Source organism: Muntiacus reevesi, chromosome 2 (genome assembly GCF_963930625.1).
Source record: "Muntiacus reevesi chromosome 2, mMunRee1.1, whole genome shotgun sequence".
Classification (NCBI taxonomy): Eukaryota; Metazoa; Chordata; class Mammalia; order Artiodactyla; family Cervidae; genus Muntiacus; species Muntiacus reevesi.
This window is the reverse complement of record NC_089250.1, coordinates 228,040,073-228,053,159: the sequence shown is the minus strand read 5'-3', so window position 1 is coordinate 228,053,159 and position 13,087 is coordinate 228,040,073. Positions and strand designations below refer to the sequence as shown.

The 13,087-nt window shown below is 59.0% G+C and overlaps 1 protein-coding gene across 1 annotated transcript; it reads right to left on the bottom strand.

Annotated features, from left to right (window-relative positions):
• On the bottom strand, positions 1 to 12,623 carry LOC136157441 (tubulin beta-3 chain). Its single transcript, XM_065919333.1, has 6 exons — positions 11,098 to 12,623; positions 10,779 to 10,825; positions 8,272 to 8,579; positions 2,753 to 2,861; positions 2,154 to 2,264; positions 1 to 1,404 (listed from the first exon to the last, which is right to left on the bottom strand). The coding sequence occupies exons 1-6, from the start codon at positions 12,048 to 12,050 to the stop codon at positions 329 to 331; spliced, it is 2,604 nt and encodes an 867-aa protein (XP_065775405.1). The 5' UTR covers positions 12,051 to 12,623; the 3' UTR covers positions 1 to 328.
• Positions 12,624 to 13,087: the final 464 nt, after the last annotated feature.

The following is a 13,087-nucleotide window of genomic DNA, read 5'->3' as shown; positions in this document are numbered from 1 at the left end:
CTGACAGCAATAAATTTATTAAATATCCCCCTCCAAATATAAACAGAAACCAGTTTAAAAAAAAAAACAACAAAAAACATGAAACATCAGGCCTGGAGCTAACAATAAAGCAGAGACAGGAAACGGATTTGACCTAAGGCGGAAGATAGCTGAGAGAACTCACGCAGGGCAGGGGTGCTGTAAATACTGGAGGACAAACACTCGGGAGCCCCAGGGTGACATGACTGAACCTCATGGGGGTGAGATCAGGGGTGTGTCAGTGGCTACATGGCTTGGGGGACAGACCACTTGGTCCTGGCCGCAGCCGCGTCCCACCCCTTCAGCTGCTTCACTTGGGGCCCTGGGCCTCGGATTCCTCCTCATCATCTTCGTACATCTCGCCCTCCTCCTCGGCTGTGGCGTCCTGGTACTGCTGGTACTCAGACACCAGGTCGTTCATGTTGCTCTCGGCCTCGGTGAACTCCATCTCGTCCATGCCCTCACCCGTGTACCAGTGCAGGAAGGCCTTGCGCCGGAACATGGCCGTGAACTGCTCCGAGATGCGCTTGAACAGCTCCTGGATGGCCGTGCTGTTGCCAATGAAGGTGGAGGACATCTTCAGCCCGCGGGGCGGGATGTCACACACGGCCACCTTCACATTGTTGGGGATCCACTCCACGAAGTAGCTGCTGTTCTTGCTCTGGATGGCCAGCATCTGCTCGTCCACTTCCTTCATGGACATGCGCCCTCGGAAGACGGTGGCCACGGTCAGGTAGCGGCCATGGCGCGGGTCACAGGCCGCCATCATGTTCTTGGCATCGAACATCTGCTGGGTGAGCTCGGGGACGGTCAGCGCCCGGTACTGCTGGCTGCCGCGGGCAGTGAGCGGGGCGAAGCCAGGCATGAAGAAGTGCAGGCGTGGGAAGGGCACCATGTTCACGGCCAGCTTCCGCAGGTCGGCGTTGAGCTGGCCCGGGAAGCGCAGGGAGGTGGTGACACCGCTCATGGTGGCTGACACCAGGTGGTTGAGGTCCCCGTAGGTGGGCGTGGCCAGCTTGAGGGTGCGGAAGCAGATGTCATACAGGGCCTCGTTGTCGATGCAGTAGGTCTCGTCCGTGTTCTCCACCAGCTGGTGGATGGACAGCGTGGCGTTGTAGGGCTCCACAACCGTGTCCGACACCTTGGGCGAGGGCACCACGCTGAAGGTGTTCATGATGCGGTCGGGGTACTCCTCGCGGACCTTGCTGATGAGCAGTGTGCCCATGCCTGAGCCTGTGCCGCCACCCAGGGAGTGGGTCAGTTGGAAGCCCTGCAGGCAGTCGCAGTTTTCGCACTCCTTCCGCACCACATCCAGGACCGAGTCCACCAGCTCGGCGCCCTCCGTGTAATGGCCCTTGGCCCAGTTGTTGCCAGCCCCACTCTGACCTGTGATGGGGAGGGCAGGGGGGATACAGACGGGGTCACAGCTCCAGCACTGGTCTGAACAGCCCACCCCAGAGAGCAGCCGAGGAGGCAGCTCGGTGCCTTTTTGCCCTCCATGAAGTGGGGGCATGCAACTCTCATGTCCATGGCTCTTTGTGCCAGCCACATCGTGTGTTGGGGATGTCACCCCCGGCACCTAGAGCTGTGGGATCTGGACACAGACACAGCTTCTGGAGCTTCTGCCTCTGCTTTGCCTCAGGGGACCTCCTAGTGGAACTGGTCCACCCAGTCCTCCGGTCCACCCACCCTCTAGCCCGCTGTGTTGGAAGGGTAAGCTACAACCCTGAGTGCCTCGCAGCCCAGGGTTGGGATGAGGGTCATGCCCATGCGTTGGGTGCTGAGCTCTAGGAGGTGAAAGTGGGGTGAGACCCTCCTCCTGTCACCGTCATGGGCATGAGGACTGGCGACCCCTGACCACAGTGATGCAGTGTGCTCATGAGCCGGTGTGCTCTGGAGACCCCTTCCAGCTCTCTAACATCCTGTAAGCTCTGTTCACACACCACACTGCCTGAAATCACAAATGTCTGTTTCCTGCACAGAACCTTTTCTCTGGGACTCTTTCGCTGCAAATTGGGGAGCTCAGTGATGCTCTGCAGCATTGTGGGCAGAGATGACTCTGCCCTCGTTTCTGTTGATCTGGGTTTGCTGGTGGCGGGGTCCACCATGAGAACGCGGGGACAGGGGAAACTTACCAAAGATGAAGTTGTCAGGCCTGAAGAGGTGCCCAAAGGCCCCAGACCGGACGCTGTCCATGGTTCCAGGCTCAAGGTCCACCAGGATGGCCCGAGGCACATATTTGTGTGCTGAGAGGAGAGGAGTGGGTTACATGGATCACAGAAACTAGGCACCCCTTCTGTCTCCTAAATCCTGCCCTGGCCTGCCAGCCTCGTGCTCTCACCTAAGAGCTTAGACTCTGGGATCAGAGAGACAGGGACCACATGTGACAAGAAGGTCATGGGTGACACCTGGACATGGGCAGGTGTCCCTGAGGGCACCATTTCACACCAGCTTCTGAATGGCCCCTGCCTGACCTCTCCAGATAACCCCTGCTCTGGACCCTCCATGGGCCTCCTGAAGGGTCTTTGGGACCCTGCCCAGCCCTGGTCATTCCGCTACGTGTGTCTCATGGCCATTAAACACACTTGCATCTCACATGGGTGACTAGGATTCCTTGTTTTATTCTGTGAGTCTCTGGTTACACCTGCCAGCCGAGGGAAGGAAGGCAGGAATGCTGGGACCCAGCAGTCAAGGCCCCCACCCCATCCCCACCCAGTCAAGGAGGGGAACTCACAAGAGGCCTCATTGTAGTAGACACTGATGCGCTCCAGCTGCAGGTCCGAGTCGCCCACATAATTGCCACTGGGGTCTATCCCATGTTCATCGCTGATGACCTCCCAGAACTGCAGGGAAAGGAAGGGGCAGTTGGTGGTCATGACCCCCGGCAAGGCCTGCTCTCCGGTAGCCTCAAGGCCCTGGTACAAAATGAGGGGTGTGGACCCAAAGCCTGCACTAGTCCTTTTGAGTGACTTTGAAAAAGAGCCCCAAGTTCTGTCATCAAGAGAATTGTCATAATAAAAAATACGCAAGTCCATGGAGACCAGAGCCCTCAGGGTGGATCAGTGCTCAACTGACACAGACCTGGGCCCCAGACCCAGCTCTGTATTTGCTGAGAGGGGCCTTGGAAGTTCACTTCATGAGGGGTTAATAACAAACACCCATCTGGGGTATTTTTCTTTTTTATTTCCCTCTTTTCAGATGAGAAAGTTGAGGCCCAGGAAGGTAAGTAATGGAGACCAGGCCTAGGATATGCAAACACCTCAGTGTCAAGCATAGGCCATCCAGTGCCAGGGCCTGGAAGCGGCCCACAGCAGCAGCCTCAGCCCACAGGGGCCCTGCATGGGGAATGACTCACCTGGGCTCACCCAGCCTGTCTGAGCTGACATGCCGCAGCCCCAGTTTCAAGGGCTCACTCACCGCACTGCAATCTGCCCTGTTTGCCCTGGGCAGAACCCACAGAGCTTCTCTCCGGACTAAGGCAGGACAGGGTCTTGCTTGCAAGCTGGACCACCCCTTCCCAGCGTGACCTTGGCCAAACCCTGAAGCTTCTGTGTCTCAGGGCCTTGGGCCTGAAGGTCCAAAGGCCTGAAGATAAAGTCTGAGTGCTGTGAGAATAAATCCAATTACACTGTGGATGGGGAGTGCTGTATGGGGTTTATTGTTGTTTAGTGATTCATCATATCTGACTCTCTGTGACCCCATGGACTGTAGCCTGCCAGACTCCTCCATCTATGGGATTCTCTAAGCAAGAATACTGGAGGGGTTTGCCATTTCCTTCTAGAACCAGGGGATCTTCCCAACCCAGGGATTGAACCCAGGTCTCAGCATTGCAGGCAGATTCTTTATCTGCTGAGCCACAAGGGAAGCCCAGGTCTGGTTGGGAGGAGAGGCTTTTACCCTGCACACTCTTTGGTGGTTTTTAGTTTTTATCACGTGCACATGTTAACTTCTCAAAAGAAAAGAAAAAGATTAGTTAACATTTTTTAAACTTTTTTTTTTTTTAATTTTAGGGACCTCCCTGATGGTCCAGTGGCTAACATTCTGCACTCCCAATGAAGGAGCCCAGGGTTTGATCCCTAGTCAGGGAACTCAGATCCTACGTGCCGCAACTAACATTTGGCTGTGCCAGCACAGCCAAATAGAAAAATATATTAAAAATTAAAAGACTTCAAAAATTTAAAACCCAAAAAGTATGAAGAGTAATTATTATCAAATGCACAGAAGAGACTGTTGGCAAAGGTCAGTTCTCAGCTGGTCTTTGTGATTTGTGTCACTGATAAGTTTTCTTCTTTCTCCCTGCACTAGGTATGTGTTAATGCTGTAATTAGAGATGTCACTGAGGCTTTTGGGGCCTCATCAGAGCTTTCAATCATTGCTTGGCTTCAGGACCTTGGTCCCACAGCCCTGGGACATCCGCAACCTCTAGAGAAGGAATGAGCCTGAGATGGCATGTGAGGGGATGGCAGAGAGGGACTCAGTCACCCAGCCACCAATACATCTATGAAGAGTTCTCTGGAACTCATGTATGGAATGCATAGGCTTCCAGAAGGCAACAGACCAGAGTGCCACCTCTCAGGACGTCGATTTTCTCATCTGTGAAGTAGACACGATGACAGTACTCACTTCAAGTGGTCAACTCAAGGCCTGACAAATAAAAGCCTTCAGATGTTGGTCTCACCAAGTTAAAAGTCCTTAGGTTGTTATTTAAATTTGTCAAGCCTTATTCACTGATAAGGACTTCACTGGTGGCTCCGACAGTAAAGAATCTGCCTGCAATGCAAGAGGCCAACGTTCAATCCCTAGGTTGGAAAGATCCCCTGGAGAAAGGAATAGCAACCCACTACATTATCCTTGCCTGGAGAATTCCACGGACAGAGGAGACTACTGAGCTACAGTCCATTGGGTCACAAATAGTCAGACATGACTGAGCGACCAACGCACATTCACTGATAAATAAAATAAAACGTACTTTAAAAAATCAATATATTTTGGAACATTGTGGCACAATAAAAAATCATCCCTGGTATGAGCAGATCTCCAAGGCACATCCTTGGGGGGAAAGGCACATGGCAAGGAGATTCAGGGTAAAAACGGGCACCTCACAACAGATGCTGTAATTCTCACCCATAGGTGTACATGCACAGAAAATGGATTAGAATAAGGGGAAAAAACTTGCTCCACCCAGAAGAGGGGGCCTACCAGGGGGAGGTGCTTAAACAGGCACTTTAGCCTTCTGTGCAATGCTTCAACTTCTTAGAAGGGACATATGTTAATAATAGCTTTTGTAGTTAAAACGAATATAAATTGCAATTTAAAATATTATTAATAAAAGCTTAGCAGAATATATTACATGTATTATACAACATTAATAAACAACAAAATACTATACTATAAATTAAATAATGATTATGATCATCACCACAGATGAGAAGTGGCGCGTGGACCCCAGGGTCCAGGCCAGGCTCCTATTTCAAACGCACAATTGTAGCTCCCGCGGCGCTGTCCGTGGTGCTGACGGCCGCCGCGCCCACACCTGGGGCGGGGACGCAGAGGGGCGCACACAGATGAGCCCAAAGCAAGCTGAATGTGCGGCTCTAGAAGGAGGGCTGCCGGACTCCTGGGGCTTAAGCCCCTCTAGGACTCCACGCTCTTCCCCACCCGGCGCACAGCAGCAGGGATCATGTGGGGGTGGGGTCCGAAACCAGAAACTCCCTCCTCCCATTGGCTGTCAGGGCCAGGGCCGTCTCTCCGAGGCACCGCCCAGCGTCCAAGGAGGGGGGGCAGACAAAGGCTCCGGGACCGCCCTACCCCCTAGGGGAGGAGGGTGGGGTTGCCTGACTCCTCGCCCCGTGGTGGGGGCTGGGGGCTCCCCGCCCACCCTGATGTGCCGACACGCCTGGATTCACACCCGTGCCCTGCCGTGAGGGCAGCACCCTGTCTCATCGCAACCTCGAGAGGCGCAGTGCGGGACGCACCCGGCACAGTGCCCAACACTGGTCACTGTCATAAATGCTGTCGCAGTCTCTCCTAGCCCTGATCGCCCAGACTTACCCTCGTCCCTCCATAACCCCTCCCAGCCCGACCCCACCCGCAGCCAGGACCCTTCCCATAGCAGGCAGCCTGCCCCCAAGTAGGGTTACAGCCTACCTGTAACAGTCTGACAGCACCCTTCCCCGCCCCCACCAGTCAGCGGCCGCTGGCAACTGGCGGGAAAAGTTTGGTCTCCCTCCGCCAAGAGCCCACACCTGCGTGGGAGTAGGAAACGGCCAGACCCTGTCCACAGGCCGCTGTTGAGCGCCTGTGCAGGCAAATACCCTTGCCGGGCTTTGAGCTCTTCCAGCCTGGTTGTGGAGGTCCTCCAGGGCAGGGGGGCCAGAAGGAAATCACTTGACTGCCTTCTTTGCTCACTGCTTCCCCTCCTCCCCAATCCACTTCTCTTTTGTACTGTTAAAAAGCATCAGATACTACTTTTAAAAACAAACAAGAGTTAAGGAAATTAACCTCAAACGAAGAAGAAGTAATGAAAACCCAAAGGACACCGAACTTAAAGCAGGAAAAAAATCTCTGCAGAGGTCAGTGCCCAGCACTCAGGCAGCTGCCCCTGTCCCCCTGCCCACCCCTACCCCACCCCACCCCGCCCTTTGGGGCTGCAGCTGGCCATGAACCTGCCTTTGCCCGATCGGTGCCCGTGCAGCCTCAGAAGGAAACAGAGCAACCCCACCAACACTTCCCCAGGCTTACGATGGAACTAGGGTTGCCCTCCTTCCCGTCAGTGACCCCTGACCCTCAGAGGAGCAGATGCTCAGGGCAGGCCTGGCCCGTGTGGCCACAGTAATGAGTCTTTGGTCCCTCCTGCCCGGCCAGGGCATCTGTCATGATGGCCCCCAGAGGCCTGATTTAATTTGAGGCCTTGGTCCCCCAGGCCTCCCCTCCCCCACCTCCCTTCCTCGGGCAGGCACAGCTGTCTCCTCAGTGATTAGGGTGTCTCCCCACCAAGCCCTCCCCCCCTATGAGGCGCCACCACCCTGGAGCCCAAGTTGCAATTTACATGTCAGCCACGTGGCTGCCCCAGCCCTGTTGTAATTAGCTTTTTGTTCTTGCCTGGTTTCCATGGCAACAGCCTCCTGAGGAAGGTTTTCCTGGTCCCTTCCCTTCCAGGACCTGTCTCCTCCCACTTTCTCCTTGGGGAACCTGCTCCACACCATCCCCGCTGGGCCCCTGGCCTTGGTGCTGACAAAGGGCAGCAGGCCCCACCCACCCAGCCTGAGTCTTGTGCTGGGTGGGCACCTGCAGGGACCGAGAGCCGGAGGGCGGAGAGGCTCTATCTCCACTTGCTGTGTGACCTTGGGCAAGGAACAGCGTCTCTGGACCTAGGGATACGACACTTGCCTCCTGGGGCGGGGGCGGGGGCGGGGGTGGGGGAGGAACGTGGCCTGCGCGCCTCAATCCAGACATCTGTGAGGGGGGCTAACAATGGAGGGGAGGGGCCTAGCGGGGAAGCAGCTCTGGACCGCGCCCTCCAGCCCGGCTTTGTTCCCATCACCGACCCCTAGACCTGCCGTCTCTAAGTGGGGTTGGGGGAGGGGTGGCCCGGGCGGTGCTACGCCGAGAGAGAGTCCAGTCCTGGACCAAGGTCATTCTGAGTCCGGGCACAGTTCCTTCCCCAACAAAGGAACAGGGTGGGGCCAGGGAGCTGAGGGTTGTCAAAGCTAGCTGGGGAAATGGGGGCGGCTCTGAACGTTCGGGGGACACCAAGCTCCTGGCGTGGGAGTGCAGAGGGAATCGTTATGGCTTTTGGGGGAGCCCCACCCGAGCTTGTCCACCCCACCCATCTCGCCCGAGGCCGAGTCGCGACCCCAGAAAAGAGGGCCACGCCCAGCTAGCGCCGTCCATTTGCACCTGCAGCGGCGGGGGGCTAGAGAGTGGGGAGCCGCTGATCTGCGCTGTGCCTCCAGCAGGCCCGAGGTAACCCGGGCGGGGCAGCTGGAAGGCCGGGGTGGGACTGGCAGAGGGGCGACCCGGCGTCCCGGCCGCCCGCCGGCATTGGGTGGGGGGGTGGGGGGGGCGATCCCATCCGTTTCTCCTAGGTTTCGCAGTGGTGAGCCGAGCTTGGGGTGCCGCTGTGCGCACACAACGCCTCCCCGCTGCTTCCCTCCCCCGGGACCCGCTCGCGCTGGGGACGCGGGAGGCGCGCTGGGGACGCGGGACACGCGCCCAGTGCGGGGACCGGCACTTGGGGCCGCGCAGCCTCACCTTGGCCCCGATCTGGTTGCCGCACTGGCCGGCCTGGATGTGCACGATCTCCCTCATGCTCGGTGCTATGGCGGGCGGCTGCGAGACGCGAGCGGACCGGCTGCAGCTGGCTGCGGAGGCTCTGCCGCCCCCGCCGCCCGCTCTTATAGGCGGGGCCCCGCCCGCCTCGCCCGGCCCGGCGTCATCTCGCGCGGCCAATCCCGGGGCGCCGCCGAAGACTGCGGCACCGGCTGCAGCAAGCATCCGCGCCGCGCATCCCCGCTCGACCGCGCGCTGCGGCGGCGCCGCCTTCCTCCGCCACCGGGTCTCTGGGCTCCGCGCAACCGGAAGGCGGGGCTGGTGAGCTCCAGGGAGGACAATAGAAGCCCCCCTTGGCCCTTGGCCCCCGCCCCGACTGCCCTCTGCTCCCCTCCCCAGCGGGAGCCTCACCCCTCGGCGCAGCAGAGAGGGTCTTTCTTGTGCACACCTGATTAGGGACCAACCCCATATTACCACACAGAAAGGCCAGAAGGGACGCCCCCCAGCACCCCCTCCTTTGTCGAGAAGGGGCAGACCAGGTACTCTGAGCTTTGCCCGCAGCCTTTGATGGTGGGGGAGGCAGGCAAGGCTGCAGCGGGCACTAGATTCTCTCCAGAAGAAAGCAAGCTGGGGCAAGGCTCCTAGACATCTGAGTCAGAAGGGCGGTGGCTGCAGGAGTTGGCGATGGGCTCCTATGGCAGTTCTGTCACTGCTCATCTCTGCAGTGGGGCGCCACCTGCCCCTGCTGCCCCAGGGCACTGCCAGGACATCCCAGGTGGACCTAGCACGATTGGGTGCTTTGCACCCCTGCCAGACACGCCCCTGGATGTAGCTGCTGCTGGATGTGGCTGAGCACTGGTATCCTGGATTGTCATAAGGACACAAACAAGCCAGACAAAGAACTATCAGCCTGGGGGGTGGTGTCTGTCTGACTCCTTGCTGTCACTCGTACCCCTGGAGTGTTGGTCCAAATGAGGCCAAGGAAATTCAGTGGGTGGGGAGAAGCTCTGTAGGGAGTTGGTGTTTGCAGACGGAAGAGGTCACTGTCAGAAAAGAAGAGACTCACGGTACACACCATGGATGACACCACCACTCTCCTGAGGTCAGAGGGTAGAGTGAAACCACCTACAAGAAAGCCCTATCATACATTTCAGCGATAAAAACCTCTGGAAGGGTCTCAGCCACAGCGTGTAGCCTGTTCCCATGTGCTCACACTGCTTGGGGGTGCCCCTCTTTCCCCTCATGAAACTCCCCAACTTGGCAAGTCTGGAAAGGGTCTTTTGTTCTCAAGAGATGCCCCTCCCCCACAACATGTCTCTGATGTGGTTTCCTGTGGTTGGTGTCCAGCTGCCTGGGGCCCCTCCCTGTCCCCATTCAGGGGGTCCTTTTCCCTGGAAGGAAGAAGCTTCGCACCCTCTTGAACAGGACCCATCACCCACCTGCCACCCTGCGGGATGGCTCCCAGCCAGGACCGCTCCCCCTCCGTCCCCAGAGGAATTGAGGCTGGCTTGAGGCTGACTCATCATCCATCTCCCAGCAAAGGCCGGCCCTGCCGGGAACAAGTTCCCAGTCCCGAAGCCAACAATCAGGTGGCGCTACTGGGGTGAGGGACTGGCCAGGGGGCAGCAGGGCTGGCTGGTACCCCTGCTTTTCATCCACAAGCCTGTCCCAGCAAGAGGGTAGGGCATATGCTCTGTCTGTGGAGGAATGGGGTGGGTGGGGGGGGGTGCAGAGGGAGGACCCAGCCCACACCCCTGGGGTTTGGACATCCCTGTAGCCCCTGGAGAGCCACACCCTATTCTGGGCAGCTTGTCTCAGACCTCCCAGGGCTGGCGGGGCACTGACCTTTCTCCCAGCAGGACGGAACTTAAGAGCAGACCTCAGCCTCCGGGCCACCCTGCAGCAGATAAGGAGGCTGAGAGAGGGCCATGTTCTAGCCAGAGTCACACACGGGTCACCATGGTCCTGCCTCTGTTGCAGCTGAGGGCAGCCGGGCAGTGCCAGGGTCTTGTCACAATGGAGGTGACTCGGGATGGGGGACCTCTGGTGTGGGGCTTGCACCACAGACAGAATGCAAAGACACAGGATGGAGTGGGTGTGACTGGGGTCTCCTCACCCTCCCCCAGGTGGGTCCTCTGACACAGGGCTGTGGTTTCATATCCTGGGCAGGTGAGCCATGTTTTCTGACTGGCTCCTGGGATTTAAGTCTTTCCCCTTTTCACCACACCCCCACTCCTCGGCCCCAAGCTTCAGGCAACTTCTGGAAAGAGGCATGACAGATGGGAAGGAGGTTGCACCAAGCATCACATTTATTAATACTGCTGCACTGCTTCCTGGCCCTGGAACCTGCATACTGGCCGCTGGTTCCCCAGAGCAGGCCTGGCTGGGGTGTCTGCCGAATGCATGTGCTGCTGACAGACGGGCTGAGCCTGGCTCCCCAGTCACCACAGAGCGTTAGAAGAGAGATAAGCCCCCGCTGTGGCCCCCACCTCCTTCTGTGCTGGTCATGAAGTCCTTGGAGCAGCACTTCCCACAGCTTTGGGCGGGGTGGGGTGTGGGCACCGGTCCCGGAGTGGGTCTCTGGATGGAGGGGTGGGGGCCCTCCTTTCTAGGTGTGGGGGGCTGTGCCCCACCATCTCCCCAGCCTCCTCATTCCACACAGCCTCCTGGAGAGTCCTGCGATTCCCCTCTCAGGCCCCCGAAGGCCTGTGCACCCTCACCTTCAGAGATGGCCTAGCCGATCCTCTTTGCCAAGGGACTGACCCGGCCTCACAGGCCTGGGGCACACAACGGCACTGCCAGCCTCACCAGGAGCACTGCAGCACCTCTTGGAGTGTCTTCCGGAGCTCCTGGCTGCGGAAGGCGTAGATGAGGGGGTCCACGATGGCGTTGCAAATGATGAGGGCCAGGAAGAGGTTGAAGTTCTTGAAGATGCAGCCACAGGTGGGATGCTGGGGGCAGAGGACGATGAGCGAGAGATGCAGGAAGAAGGGGCCCCAGCAGAGGAAAAAGACGCCCAGCAGGATGGTGAGGGTGGCAGCGCCCTTGAGGCCGAAGCCCTGATGGATGGGGCGCTGCCTCTTCTGGAGCCGGGCGATGCCCCGGGCATGCTGGCACGCCCGGGCCAGCATATGGACGTAGAGGACGGCCATGAGGGCCAGCATGGCTATGAAGAAGCCAACGAGACACAGCAGGACGATCGTGTGGTTGTAGTAGGTGATGAAGAGCAGGCTGGTGAGGATGCTGGCCACCCAGATGGCCGCAATGATCCGCCATGCCCGGGGCAGTGTCACAACACTGTGGTACCGCAGGGCGTAGAAGATGGAGATGTAGCGGTCCACAGCGATGGCACCCAGGAAGCAGAGGCTGGACACCATGGAGCCACAGATAAGCACATCGATGACATTGTCCAGCTGCTGCACCACAGCTGCCCGGGCAGCCAGGGCGCCGGCCTCCAGCAGCAGCATGACCGCTGTCTCCAGCACATTGCTGACGCTTACCAGCAGGTCGGACACAGCCAGGCAGCAGATGAAGTAGTACATGGGGGAGTGCAGGTTGCGGTTCTTGGCGATGGCGGCCACCACCAGCACATTCTCCACGAGACTGACTAGCCCCAGGCTGAGAAAGAGCCCGTCAGGGATGGACACCTCCAGGCACTGGGGCCCCGTCCGGTTGGGGGCCAGCGTGAGGGGGAAGGTGGCTGGAGGCGTGCAGTTAAGGGAACCCAGCAGCCGCCTCTGGGAGCCAAGCACAGGCATCATCCCGCAGGGAGCAGGAAGGGGTGCTTGCTCTCGGGGTCCTGCTCAACCCATGGCTCCCCTGGGAGGGGCCTCACATCCCCCCCTCCCTGGCTGGACAAATGTTGGCCCAGGCATGGCCCCCAAGCTCGTGGGGCCAGCCCTCTGGGCACAGCGTCGCTCTTCTGCCCTCAGTCTGCGTCCCCGCCTCTTCCCTGGAGGTGCAGTTGCCCACAGGCAGACATTGCTGGGCCGCTTGCTTCCTCCTGGCCCGTGGGGACCTTCTGCCTTACCGGGCCGTGGTGGGCTGCGGTCCAGGGAGAACAGAGCCTTCCTTGGCATCTTTAAAGTCGTCCCGGAGTCCCTCCTCTTGAGGGCGGCCGCATGATGGGCGTGTGCCGGGCTGCAGCGAGGTCCGCCACCAGGTGGCGCAGGCGGAGGCCAGGCCTGTCAGACGGAGGCAGTCCGGCCTGCGCAGCGGTCGGTGCTCAGCCAACTGGTGCTCCAGGCGGAGGGCGGCGCCTGCAGACCTGCCTGAGACCTCCAACCCTCTTCCAAGCCCGACACAAAACCATTACCTCCTCCCTGAAGCCGTCCAATCTTGCCTCAGGAACCCCCACCCTGGCCCTAGCCACCCTCCCCTTGACTCATGTTAAAGGCCAGCTGAGGGCAACCCCGCCCAAGGACTCCCAGCTCCTTCACTGCACTGTGGCCTCTCCCTGGGGTGCGGAGGTGGGGGGGGGGGGCGCTGCCAGTCCTTCCCTGACAGCCCCCATTTCCTCTGCGAAAGGTCACCACAGCCGGCCCAGCGCCAGCAACCACTTCAAGGACAGACCTTTGTCTGCAGCCGTGTGCCAGCCCCCACAGCACTTTCTCACTGAGGAGTGCGTGGTGCTGACGACAAACCCTCCTCGGAGGAGGGTGGGGTGGACAGGCTGGCCCCACCGTGGAGACGGGGGGGAGTCAGAGGTGGGCCCATGAGGTTGGTATGCTACAGGCGCTGGTATGTCAGGGTCTCTCCTCCTCCTGCCAGAAGAGCAAGGCCCGCACCTGCCCCGTGT

What these genes read in the sequence shown, in the direction of transcription:
- LOC136157441 (XM_065919333.1), bottom strand. Translation starts at nt 12,050, where the DNA reads ATGATGCCTGTGCTTGGCTCCCAGAGGCGGCTGCTGGGTTCCCTTAAC. An exon ending in CATGACCAGCACAGAAGGAG is followed by an intron (nt 8,580 to 10,778) that starts GTGGGGGCCACA and finishes CGCGGAGCCCAG; the next exon opens with AGACCCGGTGGCGGAGGAAG. An exon ending in GCCTGACAACTTCATCTTTG is followed by an intron (nt 1,405 to 2,153) that starts GTAAGTTTCCCC and finishes TCCCCATCACAG; the next exon opens with GTCAGAGTGGGGCTGGCAAC.